The 23648-nt window shown below is 35.8% G+C and overlaps 2 protein-coding genes across 2 annotated transcripts in view; one reads left to right on the forward strand and one right to left on the reverse strand.

The window, feature by feature from the left end:
- The first annotated feature begins 236 nt into the window (after positions 1-236).
- On the forward strand, positions 237-4576 carry LOC117238405 (ATP-dependent RNA helicase DHX30-like). The gene is made up of 13 exons (XM_033503279.1): positions 237-384; positions 457-583; positions 666-713; positions 861-921; positions 1037-1422; positions 1499-1683; positions 1752-2735; positions 2815-3156; positions 3277-3527; positions 3599-3803; positions 3883-4072; positions 4137-4222; positions 4292-4576. Exons 1-13 carry the CDS (start codon positions 353-355, stop codon positions 4506-4508), a joined length of 3114 nt encoding a protein of 1037 aa, XP_033359170.1. The 5' UTR covers positions 237-352; the 3' UTR covers positions 4509-4576.
- A 2928-nt stretch (positions 4577-7504) lies between these two features.
- The window catches only part of LOC117238403, a 66176-nt gene continuing 50032 nt past the window's right edge, over positions 7505-23648 (reverse strand). Inside the window, exons 4-10 of the mRNA XM_033503277.1 lie at positions 14533-14646; positions 14255-14388; positions 13024-13174; positions 11822-12153; positions 11155-11373; positions 10937-11039; positions 7505-10825 (exon numbers count right to left, since the gene is read on the reverse strand). Coding sequence (XP_033359168.1) covers positions 8286-10825; positions 10937-11039; positions 11155-11373; positions 11822-12153; positions 13024-13174; positions 14255-14388; positions 14533-14646 — 3593 coding nt within the window. The 3' untranslated portion in view covers positions 7505-8285. The remainder of the gene's footprint in view (positions 10826-10936; positions 11040-11154; positions 11374-11821; positions 12154-13023; positions 13175-14254; positions 14389-14532; positions 14647-23648) is intronic.

A 23648-nucleotide genomic window follows, 5' to 3' on the forward strand; every position in this document is an offset into this window, starting at 1 on the left:
ACTTCAAGTATATCTATAATACATACATATCTCATACAGTTTCCTGAATTTTTACAAGTATAATTCAAGTGTGAATTGCAATGAATTTGCATTGTATATGAATTGCAAAATTACGATTGTTTAAAATATTTACATAAATCCTAAATACTTATTTATTAAAACAAAAAGATAAAACTGAAATATATGAAATCATATTGTAAATGTAACTTACAAATATATATACTTATAAGTATATTAGATGATGAATTTAACTTTTTAAATTCTGTTATATTAGGTTATATTGTATTGCCACAAATACCAGTATTGTATAAAAATTGTTATTAAACTTAGGAAAATAATTTTATCTGAAATCATGCTTAATTCAAGAAAATCTTTATGTAGCCAGTAAGTAATTTATAATATATGACTTTAACCAAGCATATAAAAATAATGATCCAAAATATTTTTGTTGAACAGTTTAATATTTTATTGTACAAACAAAATGTATAGATCACATTTAAGAAAGTTTTATAACTATCAAACATTTTATCGATGTTATAAAAGGGAATCAAAAATTAAACCCCAATCTGATACATTTTATAATGTAAGTAATTAATCAAAATTTGATTTTACGAGGGATGCAAATCAGTCAGATCTAATCTCATTTTATTATTTTTTCATTGAAGTTCAATATCGATAAAAATAATCTCAGAGAAGTAAATAACTCTATGCAGGTAAATATAACATAATTATAATATGAAACATGTAATCATAATATGAAATAGAAATTGTATAATTAAGTATGTAGCATACTATTTCTTTTTTTAAAATGTAGTGTAGTGTAGTATATAAACATACTAACAGCAAAATTATCATAATAGGAACAGAAAGAGCAAGATACAAATGTACCGAATTTTAACGATTTTGCAATTAGGAAAACAAGTAAGTATGATAAAATAATATCAATTTCCTTTAATTAATGAATAATATACAAATGTATGTTGTACAGATATTATATAAAATTAAATTTCAATAATATTTTCATTTCAAATTTCAGGTCTTGAAAAAATTCATCCATATCCTAAGCAAAATCTTGACCTTATTTATAGTGCTGTATATAGAGAATTCAATAAGTTATGCATATCATATACATATTCAGTAATAAAAGGGAAAATTAATAAAATGAAGTGTACCATTGATGTCACATGGCCTTATGAAGCATCCTTTTGCAATATAGCATCAAACAAAAAGAAAGCTGGACATGATGCAGCATTAATGTGTTTAGATTGGCTATATATGAATGGGAAAATTAAAGATTTTAAACCTATATTATATGATAATGAAAGTAAACGCAGTTTTCTTGAATCTCAACGATCTGTTAATATTAATCTTTCACCAGAGTTCACAAGTAAAATACAATCTTTGATTGATACTTTTAATAATGTAAGGTTTATAAGTAACAGAAGTGTTTGCTTAATACTTATAAATATCTTAATTTGTTTATTATGATTATTTGTAGGAAGTAAAATCTATAATAACAATACCATGTGCTACTGAACTTAATGAAGACAGTTCGGAAAAAGAATCGGAAGATAATCTTTCATTAGATGATGATTTTGCTGAAATGCATAGTAATCATTCAATAAGGAATGTAAAAACAAGAAGATATGAAGACATAACAGATTTGCCTATTATTAATTATAAGTATGTATTTATATATCTATACATAACATTTATTATCAAATTATTTATTGCTTAAAAACTTCTTTCAGGGAAAAAATACTTAATGCTTTAGAAAATAACCAGGTTTTGATAATTAAAGGAGACACTGGTTGTGGCAAAAGTACCCAAGTTCCACAGTTCATACTGGATAAATACATAAAACAAAATAATACACATGAATGTAATATAGTTGTGTCAGAACCTCGTAGAATATCAGCTATTTCTTTGACTGAACGTGTTGCGTTTGAAAGGGATGAAAAAATAGGCGATAAAATAGGTTATCATGTCCGTTTTGATAATAAAACGCCAAGAACAAGTGGCTCAATTTTATATTGCACAACTGGCATACTCCTGCAAAAATTAAGATATAATTCTACATTAAAAGGAGTATCACACGTAATTATAGATGAAGCTCATGAAAGAAGTCTACAAACAGATATGTCGCTAATGTTATTTAAAGATATGTTGGAACACAATTCACATGTAAAACTTATAGTTATGTCTGCAAGTATAAACACAGATGTATTCCAACAATATTTTTCCACCACAGTTATTGATGTCCCTGGAGAATTACATCATGTAAAAATGCATTTTTTGGATGATATTGATTTTTTAAATGAGAACTCATCAAATCAGAATACTCCTATGAAAATAAAAATTCCTTTCAATAACATAGTGAGTCTAATACAGTGGATTATTAAAGATAAACCACCTGGAGCTATTTTATGTTTTCTCCCTGGTTGGAAAGAAATTAAGGAGTTATATAACATGCTCCAATATAAAATTAGTAATTTATTAATATTACCACTTCATTCTAAACTTTCAAATAATGACCAGCAAAAGGTTTTCAGATCAGCTCCTGATAATATTACAAAGATTATTTTAGCTACAGATATAGCTGAAACTGGTATTACCATCCAAGATATAAAATATGTTATAGATACTGCTGTTAAGAGAGAAGTAAGATGGAATAAACAGAAGCTTCTATCCAGCTTAGATTATAGTCTAATATCACAAGCTAGTATTTGTCAGAGGTAGTTTTTATTTTATGCAACGTTGTGATTTTATTTTCAAAGAAAGAAAAGATTAAAATATATTTTTATTAATATTTAGGAAAGGAAGAGCTGGACGTGTAAAATCTGGTGAAAGTTATCACTTAATTACTCGAAAACAATATAATGAATTAGATCTATATCCGAGACCGGAGATATTAAAAATTCCATTGGAAGAAGCAATTATTATTAGTAAAACATTATCTGATAAAAAAGCATTGGATTTCTTTAATAATATGATTGATCCACCGACTATTAGTTCAATAATTTCTGCTGTAAATAATTTGAAAATTTCTGGCTTTCTCGATAAGGATGAAAATTTTACAAGTTTGGGCGAACGTGTTTCGTATATTTCGTTGCATCCGAATTTAAGTAAAGCTGCAGTACTTTCCTGCGTTTTGCAGTATGTAAAAATTTATATTGTTGCTAGAAGATATTCTTATTTTTCCATATATTTTATACTACATATTTATGTTTATATTTTTAAAAAGTTCTTGTTGTATATTTCAGTTTATTTTTTTAGGTGTTTTAATCCTGTGTTATCAATAATTACTACATTTGCTTCTTTTAATGGACCTACTCTTTCGTTAAATGAAATATCAAGTCCCTCTAGAGTTTTGAAAGGAAACGTGTTGGAATTTCACGAAACAAGTGATCATATTGGTATATTAAAATATTTTCAACATATGAAGTACAGTGATAATAACTCGTTATCTGCTGCCATGCAGAATGCTGATCGAATTGAGTTTAAAAAAATCTTGGATGTGACACATAGTAAGACTGTTATACATATATGTGAGGAAAAATAATATTTAATATTAGGAATAACTATTGTTTATTCGTAGAGTTGTTTTCGACGTATGTAAATGAACTTGTAAGCAGTGGAATGGTTTCAGAGACATCTAATTTTAAATATTTGAATGCATATTCTGGTAATAATGAATTGATTCGAGCGATCTTATTTGCTGCTACGAATCATTTGATAAAAAGAAATGTTTATGGATATAAAAAAAGATCTTTTACAAACAAAGCAAATATATTAATGACTGAGTTAATATATTTTTTAAAAATACATATAATTATAATATACAAGAAAGGGCTAAAATTTATATAGATTTCTGCTTTTTAGGGATAACAAAGTCGTTAAAATTAATAATGGGAGTGTAAATTACAATAGAACAACATGGCCAAGTGAGCTTTTGACTTACATCAATAAGATGGAGTTTGTTAAAAGACATTCTTGTGTAGTTTCTGATACTAGTATGATATCACCATTATCGGTCCTATTATTCAGCGAAGCTGATGTTGAGTGTGAAAAGGTATGTTTTTGAATATAACCGTTAATATATGTTTATACAATGCTAAATGCTATTTTTCTTACAGATACAAAACAATGTTTCCACCGAAGAAGAACAAATTTGTATTAGGATAAATAACATAAGGAATTTAAATTTGACGTGTAAACCCGAGTTCGTATTTCTATCTATATTTTTTACATGACCAACTTATCTTTTATTTTATACATTGTCTTTTTCCAGAATCGCGGACATGCTATTACAACTTCGAAGTATGTTGTGGGGTATCGTGCATTTTATAATTAAATATGAAGGTAAAAATGGTTACCAAGATAAGCTACAGTTAGTTCAACCATTTAGAGACAATTTAATGGTTTTAATTTCAAAAATATTGACGGAATCGTCACGACATATTGACAATACATCAGATGCAAACGAAGATTTAAGAATAAAACATTAGAAAAATTTAAACAATGAACATTTTTGTGACACTGTATCACAGAATCTTTAATTCCATGTTAATATTTAGAAGCAAAAAAAAAACAACTTATCTACTTATATGTAAATATAAATAAATACATATAGTGATGATAAGAATATATAATATAAATATACAATTTTTATATTTACTTTAATGTTGCTCATTTCCTACCTGTCATTTTTTTACATGTATAAACATAAATTTCTCTATGTGTGTTCTGTAAATCACAGTATAATCTTCGTTGTACAATAATTTATCTATAGTTATGTAAAAATTCAATAGCATTTGTATTTTATAAAATTTCATATAAACGTGTCGATATATTATTCTTTAGCAACCTAATATTTAATACTTACAATACTTACATCCTGTTTCGCTAAAATCCTAAAACCCTGCCAACACCATGTTTCCCGAATTTATGAGAGAGAATATTAAGAATTAGATTCTCAATCCCAAAGTTATTCACGTTAGATTTTAATTATTAATCGCATATACAATATTTGTAACTTCGCCGTCAATACAGTACAAGATATTTGTGATTGTCAAAGCTACTTTCATTAACGTAGCATTAATTTTTAATGAATTATGCTTATACTGATTGTTAGTTTATCTAAATATATCTTTCTGTGATATCAGTCAGAAAACTGATTACGATTGACGTTGAAAATTGCCTTTTACGTATGCAATTTAGTTTTATTGAGAACGCTTTAGCTTCGGTTTAGAAGTAGCCATTGAAAACATTCGATGTAATCGATTAAGTCGTAAGTCTGTGTAAGTACGTTTATATGTTAAATAAAACATTCCATATATATATATATATATATATATATATATATATATGGAATGTTTTATTATATATATATAAATGGATTATAATAGTTATATATATATTATATATAAAAATATTTTATATATATATATATAACTATTATAATAATATAATAATATAAAATATATTATATATAGCACTGCTATATTGTTACATTATAGACATTCAATATATTAAAATCTATTTTATATACATCTGGCAGGTACATTGAAGCGTGCGCTTCTGATATGAAAAAGATTACTCTATTACGAGAGGCGAGGCGCGACGATTCTTATTAATATTTTTAAGCTCTAACATGTAACAATTATTATTATTTGTTTTGTTTCTATTTGTTTAACAATTATTTTTTATCCTAGAATATAAATATATATGACTATAATAAATTAATAGAATAACGAAAGTACATATATATTAGGATGTAACATACTATAAATATAAAATACATAAATAGGAAATATGTAAAAATCTATTTCGATAATAACAAATACAGTTAACTTTATATTTCGTGATAAATGCCATTATTAAACAAAGCGTAATATTTTGTAACAATAAAGTCAACAATGAGCACCAAATTAAATAAGATAACCATTAATTAAATAAAATGTGAAACATCGGTAAGTAGTCGAGGTCTCCTTTGATGAATATATAAAATGTTATAATCTCTTTTATTTCATGACTAACATGAAAGATAACAATAACAAGTGTATTAATAACATTAAAATTCAAGATTGGATAACTACATGGTGGTGTGAAAACAAAACAACTTTTATGTTGTTTATATAATTTCCTACTTGTGCGTGTTGTAATCAATTCTTTATATGTCATTTGATATAAAAATTTTTTTTCCGTTTCGTAAGGAAATTACTATCACATCGACTAGCAATTATAAGTTGTAGTATTACAATATTCTAGTAAGAATATCAGTAATCTGTTTAATTATTTATCTATTATATCTTTACCACATAATATTGCACTTCCGGCCACTTCACTATCAAGTTAAATTACGATGGCAATTTCTACGTATCGTCGGCCACAATTCCTTTTTCCTCCTCTAAATGAATTATATATATATATGTCGGGTTCACATTATGATTAGGGTTAGGGGCGTGAAACGAATCTTCATTTGGATTAGACGTTGTTGTTATGCGATAAAGGAGATATTTACTAGTGCAAATATGATTATTACAGAATTTGACAAGTAAAGTAGATACTCGAGAAACTAACGACAATGATCCTAGGTTCAATAACGAATCTGCGGTCAACGGGACAACAAAATGCGTTTTCTTCCAAAGTCCAAGTTGTACTCAACTTGCTTGTCTACGGTACAAGTATTATTAAACTAACTCTTTGTTAAAACGTAAAATATTCACCGAGCGTAAAGACGCCATGTAATTCGCTAATGAGACCTCACGAGAAGAATGACTTTCCGTCACGATGATGCTGCAGAGGAAAACTATGATGTGGTGTGTCTAAGGACACGAGATCATCGGATTCGTGGAGAGATGCCTTCGTTCGGAAAGTGAGGGAAATTGACGTTGCTGTTAATTGTTCAATTTCCATGTTGGTGGTTAGAGAAGGATGCTAGCCACCCTCGAGGAAAAGTTGCTAGCGGGAAGCGTCGTTCGCGAGAAAAATAAATTTCCCCTATCTTCCCGTAGTTGGGACAAAGACTGTTTGCCTGTTTGAAGGACTTTAGTTAACTAAATTTTAAGATTTATAACGGGTCCTCAGGCTAGCTGAACATGTACTGTGGAGATGCATCGACATTTGGTAATCATCTTACTCGAAGAATAGGGTCTGCGTGTGGCGAGCCACGGAACAGAAACCGTTGAAATGTTTACTGTCGAGTGCCGCTACAACTATTTCTTTTTAAGGAGAACTATACTATTACTACATACCTTTGTTAGACAAAACGTTCATCCCTTGATCGCGGCTACGTTCGGCGACTGGTTGTCGCCTCGAGCCCAAGCTCATTATCACAAGTCTCGAACAAATACAATCGGATTGAATGACGAAAATTGCTTAATTACGACTGTGATAGAATCTAGATTACAGTGTTAAGGGATTTTCCTAAAGTTCCAAAGGGAAGGCTCCGTTGTCTTTTCATCTCCGACATATATATATATATATATATATATATATATATATATATAGATATCTTTCTTAGTAGAATATAAGGGATACGATTAAATAAATCTTCCCTTAAATTTAGTAACCCTTTTCATAACATATGATATAAGTATATCAAGAGTCGGCAAACTAGTAAATGCGAAGTAGTTTACTTTCAGATTTACTCAGACTTAATATCAGTAATTAAACTGTACATTTACCCGTTCAGAGAACTTTCAAACGTGTCTGTCACGTTTTATCAATTAAGTAAAAAGGAATTTACGCATAGTTATCCTTAGATTAAGAAAACCAGTTCATTAAACAAAAATAGTAAAAAATCAGTAAAAGATAATTCTATACATTCAAGAAACTTCTACTTATGTTTCTACTTAAAATCTAGGACTGTCTGTAAAAGATACAATGTAATGTGCAGAAGTAATAGAAACATGAAAGTACTGGCCCTTAAACGCGTTATTAAACAATACTAATTATGTCTTTTGTGAGAATGTTTGTGAATTGCCACTATTGTGAAAATATCTATCCACGTAGATAGATGGCAATTTAATTTTGATTTTTACTCATTCTGAGTGTATTTAGTACTGTATATCCAAGTCATTTCATTCATTTTACTATATAGTCTTTGAAAAAGAAAAAAAAAGCAAGACGTAAAAAATTCTATAATTACCATCACAATCATCAATTGCAACCTCTAAACAGGTACAATAATTATACTACAATTTATGCTAATCAATTCTTTGCTACACGATATCGAAATAACAGAAAAACAATACAACTTTACTCATCAAACAGCTTTACGATTAAATTGGCTCTCTAGTTCCACATGGCGGAAGAACCGTGATGAAACTCTCAGTCTCGCTATCGCTGGTGCTAAAGTTTGCCCTTTCTAAAACACCGTTCTCATTCCTGGTACAAAACGGTTGAAGGTACGTGTGCTTCATTCCAATTTCCACGCCTGAGAGTCTGCGGAAATTTCCAAAGAAGACACTGTCTGTTCCAACGCTTTCGGCGCCGCTTTCGCTCGCACCGTCACATACGGATTCTGTCTCGTCGGTTTCCGAAACGCTGCTCACCTCGTGTTTCAGTAGCTGTTTGTGCGAGCCATTGCTGTCTGTGCTGCTTAAGTATCCGCTATCTTCTACTTTCATTCGTGGCTGCTGATAACCGGATAAATGACTCGTGGAATTGCTGGTCGATTCGCAGTTTCTGGAAGGTTTTGTCAGATGCTTTTTGTAAGTTTGAGGTTCGCTGTTCCTCCTCTGGTTATCCTGTTTACAATACTGATCGAACAACTTCTTTTTATCTTTATGACTACGAGGATTGCTCCATGATGCAGAAACGTTGGACTTTGACTTGCCTCGCGTGCAATTGCTTCTGATTTGGCCTTCCAATTGGTGTTTGCACCTTGTCATCGATTCCTCGGGCAATTGAAACTTGCAGGAGTAAGAACAATCAGTGGTCCCTACGTGGGTGTGTTCAAGCGGGACAGGAGCACCGTTGCTGGTCGTAGGGTCACCCGCTTCGGCAGGACTCCTGTCCCAGCAGTTTTTTGACAGAGAGTTTGATGGTAATTTCGCGTCCTTCACACGGCGCGGAGGTTTCGGATGCTGATAGATGTCCTCCATAGGTGGTAACGGTACCACGTCAGGTTGGTTGCTCGGTTGTCGTTGCCTCTTCAACTGTCTGGTCTCTGGCGTTAAATACTTACACTTCTTCCAGGACATAGAGTCATCCAAATGGCCATTTAGCGATTTGGTGCTGTTAGACAAGTCTCTGGGACACGACTTCAGTCTAGCTTCGTAGATTTCTCGAAGGCTACCGTAGCCACGTTGCAAACACGAGCCATTTTTCGACGAGTCTTGATCGCGAAAACTGCCTTTGCTTTTAAGGAGGATTTGAGCAGGTCTTTCCAGAGAGTCCACGTAGATCTCATCAGGAACGTCCTTTTCGTAGTTTACGTCGTCATTGATCTTCAATTTCATCGGTTTCCTATCCAACGTGTCTGGCTCGTATTCAGATTCATCCTGCTTGACGTAGTTCTTTGGGGAATCTTGAACCTTGATAGTTAAATGACCAGGATTCTCGGGCTCGTATTGAATTTCTGGCCCAGAATCGTCGCTACAGGCTGGACTATCATAACCGTCGTTCACGTACACTTCGCTAACAAGCGAGTAACTTTCCGATTTTTGCGAAGAAATTAGCTCGGGCAGGCTATTGTAATAGCTTCTTTCGAGGATATCCTTGTTCAGTTTATTCGGTACCATCATTTCACCGGTCCTAGTGTTAATCACAGCGTTTTGCATCGTCAGTTCCTCGTCCATTGGCAGAGCGGTGGATAATGCTGGACTCGATTGATCGGTCGATTCTGGCGAAGTAGACGACTTTCTGCTAGATTTCGACCGTTCTAAACTATCCACTTCATAATCCGTGATGTTGCCTGATCTCGAATGATGTTCTAGTACCTTTGCATCGACCATTTCGCGGATCACGGCATCCATTATACGTTTTGCCGTATTTTTAGCACCTGGAAGCTCATTGATCATATCCGGTAGCTCCTTTTTCGATCGTGTTGTATTTTCATTGAATTTATTCGCTTGTTTTCCAAGTGAACTCTCCTTGACAGCCATTCTCTCTTCCATTTTATTATCTTCGTCCTTAGGGACTACGATTCTCTCCTCTTCAGCTTCTGTTTTCTCCACCGTCTCTTCCTCCAACGTTGCGTTCTCTTCCATCTGTTTAATGAACGAATTTTCGATGGCATTCCTTACTCTGGCATTAATGACATCGTTGCCATTACTGACCGAACAATCCTTGTTCCTCGACGAATAATAGTTTGATTCCTCGAACATCGACTTGGTCGAACGTTTTGAAACGCTATGCCGATCGCCTGTCTCCAGGATTTCGCTTCTTGCGACGTTTTGAAACGTTTTCAGCATCGGTGGATTATCCTTCCACGAAGAAAGGAGTTTTCCTGTTAAACCTTTCACGTCCGTGTCGAATTCTCGTTTGGCCAGCTCTTTTAAATACTCCAAATTCTTGTTGAAGGTTTTAGTATTTTCCTGAAGCGCTTTCCGAGCTTCCTCCGCGTCTCGCCAACGTCGTTGAGGCGTTGATCTGACGTCCTCTAACCATGCGCGAACTTTACTCTCACCTGGATTCGTTTGATCAGGTTCCGGAAGCGCAGGCGTGTCCCTGAACGAGTTTGTGCAACCTGGGCATCCGGTGCATCGTTGAGACTTCCGTGACTTCGTAATAGAACTCTGAGCCGAATTCGAAGCTGATTGTTGCTGATTTTTCGTGGTGTCGCAGTGCTCCGTGTTCATTTCTTCTTCCGGTATACCTGAATCGTGGATAGAAGAAATATTGGATATTTTGAATTAGTTGAGAATCGTTTCCTGTCACCTTCCCTGATCGTTAAGTTAAAATAGAGAAAAAGAAACTGTCAACTAACCGACGAGAGTAGGGACGAATCTCTTTGCGGCCATTTTGTGCTTCGCGATAGAGATAACTTCCCGAATTTTGAGAAGGAACTCGATGGCTGCTGGAGGGGGCGCCTAGAAAGATGCCCGGCTGTTTAAATTATCTCGCAGTTATCAAAATATAGGAAATCAGTTTTTCACCAGAGAATCTATTTCATCTCGTATCTACAGAAGTTATGGGAAAGCTTACAAGCAACAATTGTCTGTCGAAATAAGCGGGGTTGAAGTACAGTTTTCTTCTCTGAGCCCCGGGCAACACCGGCACATCCTGTTGATGCGGATTATCCGCGGTTTCCACGACTCGTACATCCTCTTCTGGCAGTCTTTCGCCTAGAATCGATCCAGTTCCAAAGCAACCCTCAGATTGTTCCATGTAAATGCAATGGGGATGAACAATAGCCGAAGTAATCTGTTTGTACATAGAAGATGATTTTCACGCTCCAAAGCTTCTTTGAATTGATTTAAAATAAAAATTAAGACTGCAGGAGAAGAACACGTTAAGTCACATTTCCTATCTTTTTGCAAGGAAACAGTTATAAGATATTTGGTATATCAATTCTATGTTATCAAAATTGTCTTTTATGTGGGTTTGGAGATAAACACGTGTTTTTACCATTCTCTCCAAAGTATTCTTTGTTTTCATAACCGTATAACACGTCGTCGATTCGCCAATTATTTGAAAGCTATTTGAAAGATCCCTGCGTTCAACAAGTTGTCGTTATTTTCAACTATGTCATTATTAAAACCCTTCTGCTTAATCAAGAAACGATATTGAAATTAGGAAACCAAGAAATGTGTTTACGATGTTTTTCTCTTGCGATTTTCAGATAGAATACTTTAAAGGTAGCTTCACCAACATTTTCAAATCCCTGTTCACCGTCGCTCGGTGGCAGATCATCGCCAAGATCACTCTCCGTTAAGCCGCTGTTCGTATCGCTCTCAAAGTGTCTCGAAGCAGCGAGCAAAGGATTGTTCTTCACCAATCCACTAACTTCTCGGCCAGGAGTCAAGCTTATTTCCGGCTCCTCGACGATTTTCCTCCTAGTCTTTTTGCTATGAAGATACAAGGACACGCTCGCAACGTAGATCAAGGCAAGAATCACGGACGAAAGACCGATGGCCGTGTATTCCGTGGCGGAAAGGCCTTGTGAGAGTTGTGTCGTCGAAGAGAACATCACTTCTCGAACATCTGCAGAGAGACAAAAAGAAAGGAGCACAGTTTTAGAATGTACCGTGATAGATTTCTTTTTAATATTTACAATTATATCGCTGGTGAACTCGTAGAATCTCTCCAAACCCAATACATTGATGATATTCACTTCTAATCGAGTTATATATTATACGATATATATAATATATAATATATAATATATAATATATAATATATAATATATAATATATAATATATAATATATAATATATAATATATAATATATATATATATATTAATATCTATATATAATATATAATATATAATATATAATATATAATATATAATATATAATATATAATATATAATAAAGACATAATATATAAGATGTTTCTTGTAGCCTCGCATATGCACGTTGCGTACGGGACGTTTACGACGTGTACGCCTCTACAAACGCACAACTATAACCAGAAATGCGCTACAGTGGTATCGACAAATTTTTGCAAATATCTCGGAAACCAAGCGAAACCGAAGGTCGTATGTATAGGAGAAAGTTGTTCAAAATGTTGATTTTTATAACATATTCAGAAATCATCGAAATCGTAGAGAACGGTTCTACGAGTTCACCGTATTAGTCGTTTGTAATCAAATGTTATAAATAATATTAAAACGATATTTATTGTAATATTTAATATAGAATAATATTATAAAATAATATGTAACGTACGATTGAAATATTAATTATTAGGCTATTGATTGTGGACGATAACTTAGGTAAAGAGAACAATTGCGTGCTATATCAAAGCAGAAATCATTATTTTCTCCGCGTTTCTACGTCCCGCAATTGAAATTTCCATTTTTATGAAAGAATTTATTTTCGTTCGATCACGGGATATGTTGAATACCGACTACTTTTAGACGGTGAACCAGCGACCCTGAAAGCCACGCACGGGGTGAAGACGCTGGGAAGCTTCGACTTCGGCGAGGCGTCTCTGCAGACGAGTTTGGCCGTCACTACTCGACCCTCAGCTGCCGCTCTTAGTCCCGTTTCACCTATCCACTGAAACAAAATCGTTCGAATTAAATTATTCTGTTAAAAGCAGAGGAGTTCAATGCCAGAGGAAATTCTTTCTTTTTTTTTTAAGAAGAAGAAGCAACACGCAAAAGGGCAAGCAATAGATGAATAAGGAAATACATCGAAGCAAATTTTTCTCTTTTTGTCCCGTTTATATTTTTATGAGGAAGAATTGAACGGAAAGTGCACGAATTTCACCTAACAGTACCGTATATATCGTTGTCCACGTCTTCGGTTTCTCCGGTGCATGAAATTTTAACGTCACGTTCACATTCCGCCGTGGAACGTTTCTGTGAGCGGCTGCCTTCCAAGTTCCTTATTAACCTTACATCAAAGGTTTTACAAGTTTCCAGAAGAAACACTGGACGCCTGTTCTTCGTTCATTTGTCTCGGACAGACCGAGGGACGTTCATTAACCGGTAGGTCGCAAAATTGCGGCACTTGGATGTGCGCAGCTGTATTTCATTCAATCTCGAAAGCTCGCTACTACTAAAAAGCTGCTGTATATAAAAATGCACTTTTTGCATCACAACGCGACAAAAAGGAACGTTGATCGTCGAGCATTTAAAACAGGACACTCTAATCTTTACGTTAAAAATTATTCTTTAGTCTTCCTTAAGGCTTTCGATATTATCAGTGTCGTAAAAGCTAATGTTTCGTTGGTCAGTGTAATTCTCTTAAAATTGTAAAATGCTTAGATGTTCTACACATTGGAATTACAAAAGCTACAAAAATGCAAAGAACACGTGTAACGTATAAAAATATATAAAATATCCAACATAGGCTACACGTTACAATTTTTAACAGCAAAGCAAAAGAATACTCTGACATCTTCAATTTTCGCTCGATATATTTCAATCATTTTCTTTCTTTAAGCCAAAATATTCATCGTATTACATAATTTCTACAAGTGGTGTAACTACATAGAGACTTTCATCTCGCTAAATATCATGACGAGCCGTGATATTTTACGTATTTCCGGCTATTAGGCGTATTCTGTGTAATTTTGCACCTTTAAATTATATCGCCTGCTGACAGTGTAATGACTTATTTTATGCAACTAACCTGGAGGAACGTTCTTCCTTCGTCACGAAACAGCCTGAAGGGTGGCTCGGTGTCCGAAAGGTTTCTCAATTCTGACCATCCTGCGCGTCCTAATTGCTGAGCTCCGGTTATACCACACACTGGCGTGCTCACACCTTTGATCGTATAAAAAATTAGTGCTTTCAACGTCGGAGACATTGATCGATTGATAACGACAGAATTACAGAGAGTATGTGTAACGTTCGAGATGATTTTGAGGGTGTAAAATTTCACAATATCCTCCTATTAATTTAACTTACCTTCAAATCGAATTTCTGCATGGGGGTATATTATTTGGCCACGTTGAGGTAAAAACACGTACGGCACCCTTTCGATTTGACCCGTGTTACTGACGAAACCAGCCACGTTGCACTCTGCAAGCATTCAATCGTTCAAACGGAATTATTCGTCTTCTATATTTTGTCTACGATATAAAAATCATGGGCAAGAAACAGAGAATGATAAGTACAGTTTTCTCGATTTTATGATTTTAATCTTAATTTGAAGACAACTTCTCGTTCGTATCTCGTACCTTGTACCTGTAGATGAATTCACAATTTTACAGAGTGGTTCTGTAGCTACGAAATATAGCGTATATTTCTTTTTTTTATTTTTATTTATTTTCTCCGATCGATACTCCAATACGTACGAAAGAACGAATAGAATTATAAAATAAATTAGGCAAATCGAAGAATAAGAATTTTACGACTCATTCCGAGGTATCATAGCAAAATATATTTATCGTTTGAAATTCGATGATATTCCATTGATGGTTTCCTCGCGTTTTCTCTAATCCCAAGCGATCTCTCAGGGATACCACATCCATCGACGAACGAACGTGTTCTTGCCGCACAAGTTAACGTTTTTGTCGTGACTGGCAATTTCGTGCGTATGCACGAAAGCACGGCTTGCAGTTTTCAGTCGCGTATCGGTCGCGGTAATCTGAACGCGGTGCAATTATACAGCTCGCTCGAAAATTCGGTATGCTCCGCACGAAGGCACAATGGACAGAGCGCTTCCTTTGATCAGGAAATGTACAAAGGACCACGTATGTTTGTATTTTGTCGAATGCACCGAATCTCGTGAGATGGTCGATCTCTTTGGAGAAAATTGGTCGGGCGCGGTTATACGTTATTTCGTTGACGCGTTTATTTCCTGTAAAGTTAAGTCCTTAATAAAGAAAAAAAGAATCTTCATCGAGGTAACAGTTAGGAGAAACCAGGTACAAGCAACGTAACGTATCCGTAAATATGTTAATTAACTACTGGTTGCCTCGAATTTTGATATATTCTCTTTGAAGGGCTATTTAATCGGTTGTAAAAAAGGTCTCCTCGTATCATGGAATCGTCGAGGAGCGAATTCCAAGACCGAAGATTCTTAACGTGGCATGATCCGTGTCGAATGTTACGATACCTTACAAAATATGTTGTTTAATTTGTAATTAACAGTTACGAGGTCTCTGTTGGAAAGAAGAGACCGCTCGTTAAAATGTTAATGATTCTGTCGATGGCGAGCGAATTGTCATCGCGAGTAATCTGGTACCTAATAAAACCGGTCTTAGAACGTTTCAGTCAATCTTTTTGCACGATAATGTAAATAAACGGCCACTATCAAATACATATCGTACATCGATATTGAACGGTTTTTACCTTTCAGTTCTTGTCTTCGAAGAAATCTTTAATACTAATATCGTTAATAGAGCGTTCTTTACGAGCATTATTTATCGATACGTTTTTCGTAGAAATAGAGTAAACGGAGAGGGAGAGAGGGAGCCGGTAAACTCGTGCGAGCCGACACGGCTGCAAATTGCGGCGAAGACGGGACCGGTTCCTTAACGAGAGAATGTCATACGATAATGCTTTGCCGTTTATCAAGATTTAAGTGTTTGACGTATCTACTGTGCGGTTCGCTGGTATTCCTGAAAATCAGTGGAACTAGTTATTCCGGAAAATGCCGTTTCTCGCGGAATTGTTTAAAGGGCTGTTATAAAAGAAGCACACGATATCAAAAATGTGTTTCTTTCGTGTACAGCTTTAGAATCCAGTGTGTCGTCAATCGATCTCGCGTTACCAAAATTGTCCTTTCCTTTGGATTTGGAGTTAAACACTTCTTCATACTCTTCGACATTTTTTTAAATATTTTATTTTTGAGTGTATCATATTTTAGAAGATATGAAATTAGCGCTTATCTTAACACTTTGACTGCCACGACGAAATCACACGTTTCCCTCAGGACGCCATGGGAGTATTTTTTATTATTCAAAGCATATAATGGCAAAATAATAAATTGATGATGTAAGACAACATTCTTCTCCGATGGGCCGTTTATCTTCTTGGTGGTCACGGGTGACCACCGTGGCGCCTTGCTAACAGTTGATAACGACATATTACCATATAACAAGGCTTAGTTTATTTCAACAAATCATTCGCGTTCGTTATTTCCTCGTAAGCAAAACGTCCAGAATATATTGTTGAAACGTGTAGAAGATACTAGTAAACAGTATTTACTCATTCTATATATAATAGTAAGGTGTGTGCACACTTCCAACTTCAATTATATGATTATAAAGCAGCATTTACGATTATTTTTTAAGGTGTGCTTATAATAATATTCGTAGATTACCCCTTGAAGATATGGATGCAAACACAGTGCACCGTTAGATGCAAGATTCGTTCTCATTTTTTTTTTTATTGATGTTCTACTAAAAGTTTTTAATTGTTCAATGGGGCACTTTTTATTTCAAAGTATCTTCTATTTATCGTTTATATTCAAAATGCCCTAACTGTCAATTTTCATACAATATTTAGAATTGTAAGAAGTTCAAGCGCTTCGGTCATCAATGACCACCGTGGCGTCACAGGAGAAACCGTGGCCGGTCATATATGACCAACGTGGCAGTCAAAGTGTTAACAAGCCAGTTAACGTATCATTGGTCTGTACAAAAATAACGAATATATATTCCATTGTTTTTCGGAAAAGTAATTGCAACGCAGAACGATGCTTCTTTCGCCGCGTGATGGGCCGCGTTCACTACGTTTGAATCGTGCCGCGAATCATGCACGACTACCTAATCTACCGATCTATACAACCGAGTGTTCTCGACGAGTCTAGATCTTCGGTAGGTTGTCGAATCGGCCTGGTCACGTTTAGTAGGGCATCATTGTTCTGTAAGGAGAAAGCCAAAGGGAGAGTCTCGTAGATCTTTCGTTGACTTTCCTGGTCGGATACGCAGATTCGTACAAGGCGACACGTGTGCGCCAAAAGAGAAAATGCCATGTGCCTGGTGGCGCATATTCACCGATCCGAGGTCCCGACCCTGACCGCCTAGATTTATCTTTGCGTTCTACTAATTGCTCGATCCGCCTTATGCTAGCTGCATCGTTCGTAGAAGTAGAACTCTCTTTCAATCTTTTAACGCTGGAAACCGTGTCCGCACAATTGGTATTTTATTTTCGCTTCACGCGTTTGCGTGTACCATTATCGAAGCTTTACCGTGAAATTTCTAGACGAGAAAAAAGATGGTCGTGGCGTTATTACCAGAGATACGCGTATCCTTTTGTACGTTTTTCTCATGGACATGAGAAGAAGAATTGCATTAAGGTTAATATTCGGATAGGTACAGGTACATTCCTAATGGTCGCGAAGAATTCGCGCGAAAGTGCATTCGGTTGGGAACAACGAGAAATTTGCGGTCGATTAGGGCTACCAACGAGAAGCTGTTTTTACTGACAGCGTTGTAATACTCGGCTCCTAATACGGAATCACGATCGCTAGACGTAAATTGCGGTTCGTGTTCCTAATGGTTTCGCTCTTCGCGCGGTTCCAATGGAAATTTCAATGGAGACTTAGTAAGTCCATTTACCTAATAAACGTAATCGTTGCCGACGAGTGCTCGAATAATTTTATTAGACGAAACCTTTTGGCTTCTCAAAGCTCTTGCATCTTATATTTATCTTACTTTCACTTTTTCACGACTAGTTTCCTAACTGAGATAATTTTACTACGAAAATACCTACGTAACTAATATTTAGTTTCTCGAAAATCAAACAATCATTATTAACGGAGTGATTTTTAATTCCCAGTATCCTGCGAAAGGATTTCTCTTATCGTTACGTTTTTCAATATAATATTGGGTTGTCGTATTAATGAATTTCGTTTAACCGTAGCATATCTTGAAGTGAACATTTCTAGTCAGAGTAAAAAACGTTTACATCGGTACATCTTTTTGCGATTTTATCAGTTTCTTATCGGATATATTGATTCTGTATGGAATATAAAAACGTAGTATTTTTGCTGTTTTCCTCAATGGAGATACTCTTATTATGTCCATAAAGGAAAGTGGTTTGTAAATCATGTTTCAGCACGGTGCACTTTGCAAGAAATAGAACGGGGATATTTTAAGAGCGAAGAGAATAATCAGACTGAAGCTTCGAAAAAATGGAACGTACAAAACGAGCTCGTTGGAAAATGACATTTATTATGCAATAATCCATAGCTATATAATCCATAGCTACACTAAATATTTTAGCTTACAAATGTGGCGAATAGTTGATTATTCAAATACTTGGATGACCTTTGCGAAGTGCATGGTTGCGATAGATATCGTGACTCTTATATGCACTTAAAGTTTTGTTTCAAATTGTATCAATATAATAGCTGTGTCTCATTAAACAATGAAATTTCAAAACATTTTATATGACGCGCGTAATATAGTTGTAAAAAGTTTCCCCAAGTGTTTCGAACATTTCCGTGAGTCACTATACGTAATTGCCATAGCCATTTCTTCTAAGTTTCCATAGCTACGTAAGATTTATTAGTATCCTCAGATTATATACTAGCTAATAAAAAAAAAACTGTGTCACGTTGATTCTCATTTACTATACGCATTTCGTAACTATGTAATGCGAAGCATTGAGTCGATTTTTTCGAATCGGTACGCCGCCCCTCCATCGTTGAAAATCGTGAAACCAACTACGGAACCGTCTTCTCACTTTCATCAAGGGGCCTCGAGGAATAGATCTCTCATTCAAGTTTTCTCGGTCGACGCGATTCACCGGCGTGTATCTCGTTAAAAGTGGTCGTTCAACGACACGATTTACGATAATCGATGCCAGCGAGCAATTAACGCCGGCAGCTCTCTTCTTCGGTGTCCTCGTTTGCTCGTAGGAGGACGCTGGCCCGGCTACTTGTGCCTTCTACGATCGACCAGCGGATAAAGAGCCGTTGATTAACGATCAGCAAGCTCGACCTCGGGAAGTGAGCGAACGGGACGATACTCGCCGATGAACCTTGACCTCCGTCGAACCACGACCAATCCTCGAAACCGATCTTCCTGCCTTTTCGCTCAGCGAACCACAGGCTCTTGTAAATAAAGTCACTTTGGAATTGGTATGGTGAAATTATAGCTACCCGGTTTCGATGAATACCAATGCTGGTACAGCTTTGTGGTAAATTCCGTCGTTCGATTCTCTTTTGATGGTTTAACACGAAGAATGCTTGATATGAATGAACGTCTGCACATGATTTATTAATGTTCACGGAGAGGGAAGGCGCTGCAGAGACGGTAGAAGTAGAGAAACTCTGCATAAGCTCGTTTAAAGACGTAGGAATTAGTAAACAGTGAACAAATTACGATGAATTTACTTAACTCGACCGTGGCTGTTAAGTGACTTAGTATAAACGTGGCTCGAACACTGATTGCGTGTACGGATGGAATAATTACGGATAATCAGAGTGGCTGAGGATTATAATTATTTACGATAACTATATACTGCCTATTAAGAGAAGATTTGCAGTTTGTGATCCTCTTTCTACTTCAAGAAGCGTTAAGGACTCGCGTATTGTTTGACTTCGATGGCAAAAACTATCCACCGTAACTGAAATAAATTAACACGATTAGTGCTGAGGAGTAAGTACTCTTTTCTTACAGAATTTTCAAATTCCTAATTCGTAGGGTGAATTCTTGCGAAGAAGAAAAAATTCTTATTTTGAAATCTCTTGAACGATATAACGAAGGAGACTTTTATCCGCTGAATGAAACTTTCGCTTCCACCGACTATTGTCGACTTTACGCTATTATGATCGTGGTTTCGACTCGAAATCGTGTGTACGTACTGGCATTTACTAGTCGCGGGGCCGTGAAGATGGTTTTATCGAGGTGGACAAGTCAAAGGAGGAAGAGATATTGTTCCTTGCGGTACTTTTGATCAACCTACGGTTGCACCGCGTGTTCTCTTGGCGTGCAGACTTCGCCGCAACTATACAACCGCGAATCTGTTATTTATCGGCTGCATAGGACACACGAGCGGGCTTGCAAAACGGCAAGAGACACGTTTGACACGACCGGTTGACCCTGACGACGCCGGCATCGAACCACTGGCTTGTGCTCAGCTTTTTTAATTACCGGCTACCACGAGCTACGCGTCAGCCTCTGCGAAAAACAGATACGTACCTATTACTACGTCCGTTTAAAACGTTTCTCGCGTACGCTTTAAACCGCGATAGGTATACAGGCGCGTACGATATCTATTCATAAATTATTCTGACTATTATGAAGAAGAAATCGTAATTTTCTGTCAGATGTTTCGATTAAACACACTGCTTAGGATTCTTTCGATGAATCACCGTTTCCTGCATTTCTGAATTCTTTTCTTTATGCAAATCCGATGTTCTAAGATTCCAGTCGAATCGTCGAAGCGGTATTTCGTTGACTAATGCGCGAGTGGATCTCGACGTGACAGATCGAGCGACGAGAAGCGGATTTTGCGTGAAATTTGAAATATCTTTTGGCCTTGTGAAATATGTCTTCTGTTTTCGCAAAGCGGATAAACCTGGCGCTGTTTCTTCGATGCCGCGGGAAATCGGCGAAAATTAATGACAAGAAAACTGTGAAATTCACGAGAACGATGTATCGCGACGATGACACGGCCTCGAGACGCAGAAAGACTCGTCCATCCTGACGACATGATTAATTCCTCGACATTGTTCCTCCGGACAGTCCTCGAGTACACCTTAATGCGATAATCCGCGTACCGGGATACTGTTAACGCGGCTGGATACGTGTCGTATACTTCGACAAGCAAGTTCGCCAGGTTTTTAGGTACGTGAAATCGACGAAGGATGCCATTCCGACAAATGCCAACGTCGCCAGAATATACGGCATTGCTGCATAGTTTCGACCAGTAAAAAGCTTCTGGATGTATTAATGTTCAAGTGCTCGCTGCCAAGTGCGTCCTGACTTACATAATATGTTGAAGTTGACTGATAGAGGAACCAATGGATGAATTTGTAATAGAAAAATATATTGAAATAAGTATAGGTATAAGTATAAATATAAGTGTATGCTGATCCAGATCCTCACTCTTACAGTGTTACAATACAATAGGAAGAAGAGTATGATAGGGAGCATGTTCATATTTATAACAAAGGACATTTCCAAAAGATTAACTTGGTGTGTAGCTCTAGCTGAAGGCTACAAGAAACAGCAATAGAAATCTACTTATAGCTCTTATGTTTCTAGACTTTGTATACTAAAACAAAATTTATATTCAGGGGCACAATAATATGGGCCTCTCTTTATTTTAAGTTTTTTCACTAAATTCTATTCTCTTCGTAATAGCGGTCTCCTGGTCACGAATATACGAAAGAAAAAGGTGTAGAGTTTTTCTTGAAGTAATTACTTCAACACAATATTTGCAAGAAGAATGCTTTTATGACGCGTCGTTTATAAAAGATGTGCTAAAATAAGAGCTTGCCAAAATATATATTTGTTAAAGATTTCTGTGCGGAATAGGAGAGTCGATAGGCTTTCAAGCGTCGACGAATTAGAGTTAAAGCATTGGTAGAGTTTGAGAATATAGAGAAGGGAAACAGTATTGGCGATACAGTGGAGAAAATATAAAAAATTGTACGACGTTTCAATCGTGATTTAACAATTTTGAAGTTATCTAAAATATAGGCAATCTAAGTTTTAGTTCGACTAGATCATTTGAATAACGGACATTCGTGTAAAATGCGTGATTTTAATTATTCACTAATTAATACTCGTTTCCATCTCGTTAGAATTCCATCTACGGACGAGCATAGAAAAAATTTGCGATGATGGTTTATTTTATCGAGATTAGATTATTTTATCGTGATAGTAATCTCGCAACATCAATTTAGCATCGAAGGCTATCCAGTTACAAGAAGCGGTTACGTTCTGTGCTTGTTGTAATTGAAACAGGTTGTGCCAAAAAATAAAGCGAAGATTTTTATGACCGTCCACGTTATATCGTACCGCGATCTTCGACTTTGTTACCTGCTTCATTTTAAGTAGTTTACGAGTGTAATAAACCTGTATCGAGTATAATTGGACGAGGAAGACGAAGACGATGGATAAATATCTATCTTCGTAAATGGGTTTCTTTATTCGAAGACAAACTATTTTACTGCAAATGAATATTACGAAATTTATCGATAATTCACCGTAGAGATTGCATCGGTCTTCTTGGCTGAATATTAAATAATATGAAGATGAAAGTGCGATTAACAGTCCGTCGATGCATGAAATGATTAAGAAGTTAATAAACGCAATGCGTTCCAAGTGTTTATCATCGATTGGATATCCGTAAGGAACATAGCTTGGTTAAGAATCCCTTACCAATTTCGTCGGGAAACTTGTTTCACGTAGTTGCCTCAACGCAGGACACCAGAAAAGGACGAACGTGAGGAACAACGCGAGGAATGAAAATTATAGCCCAACCATCGGTGAGATGATTCCTTCGAGCTCTACCAATAATCCGTACACGTGTACAACTCATAAGATTATTGCAATTAATATTAAGATCGCATGAATAGCAAAGGAATACCAGTCGTTTTATGGTTTATTGGTCTTGGAGAGATTAAGGTCACGATTGTGACGCCAGAAACAATGGGACACTTACTCAACCAATTGAATTTGAATCCTCATTAAACGGGTAGATAGATGTTAGCGTGGCCTGAAATAAAAACTAGCCGTTCGTTGCCTTCTATTGAAATTTGCGTCTAAGCTGTAATTAATTCGTGTAAATGGTAATGGGATCGGAGAACTCTGTGCACAATAATGTTACTTCGTTTGTCATGTGCGTCTACGAAGTAGCCTGATGGAAAATAAGTTGTGCACAATACGTGTACACATGAAATATTAGGGTCGCATGGTTACATTATTGCTGGTTTGGTAAGCTCGAGGGGTTCGGTCATAAGGTGAAACTTGCATGCGACCTTCTGCCAGGATCTCGAGGTCATAAAGTAAACTACTCATTGTCTAGGACAACTGTACTATTCGGAGTAATGAATTTCAAATTTGAAAGCTTTCTTTACTTTTCGCGCGTGTAAAATATCGCGTGTAAAAAAATTG

Source organism: Bombus vosnesenskii, unplaced genomic scaffold, assembly GCF_011952255.1.
Source record: "Bombus vosnesenskii isolate JDL3184/JDL3185 unplaced genomic scaffold, Bvos_JDL3184-5_v1.1 scf7180000013492, whole genome shotgun sequence".
Lineage (NCBI taxonomy): Eukaryota > Metazoa > Arthropoda > Insecta > Hymenoptera > Apidae > Bombus > Bombus vosnesenskii.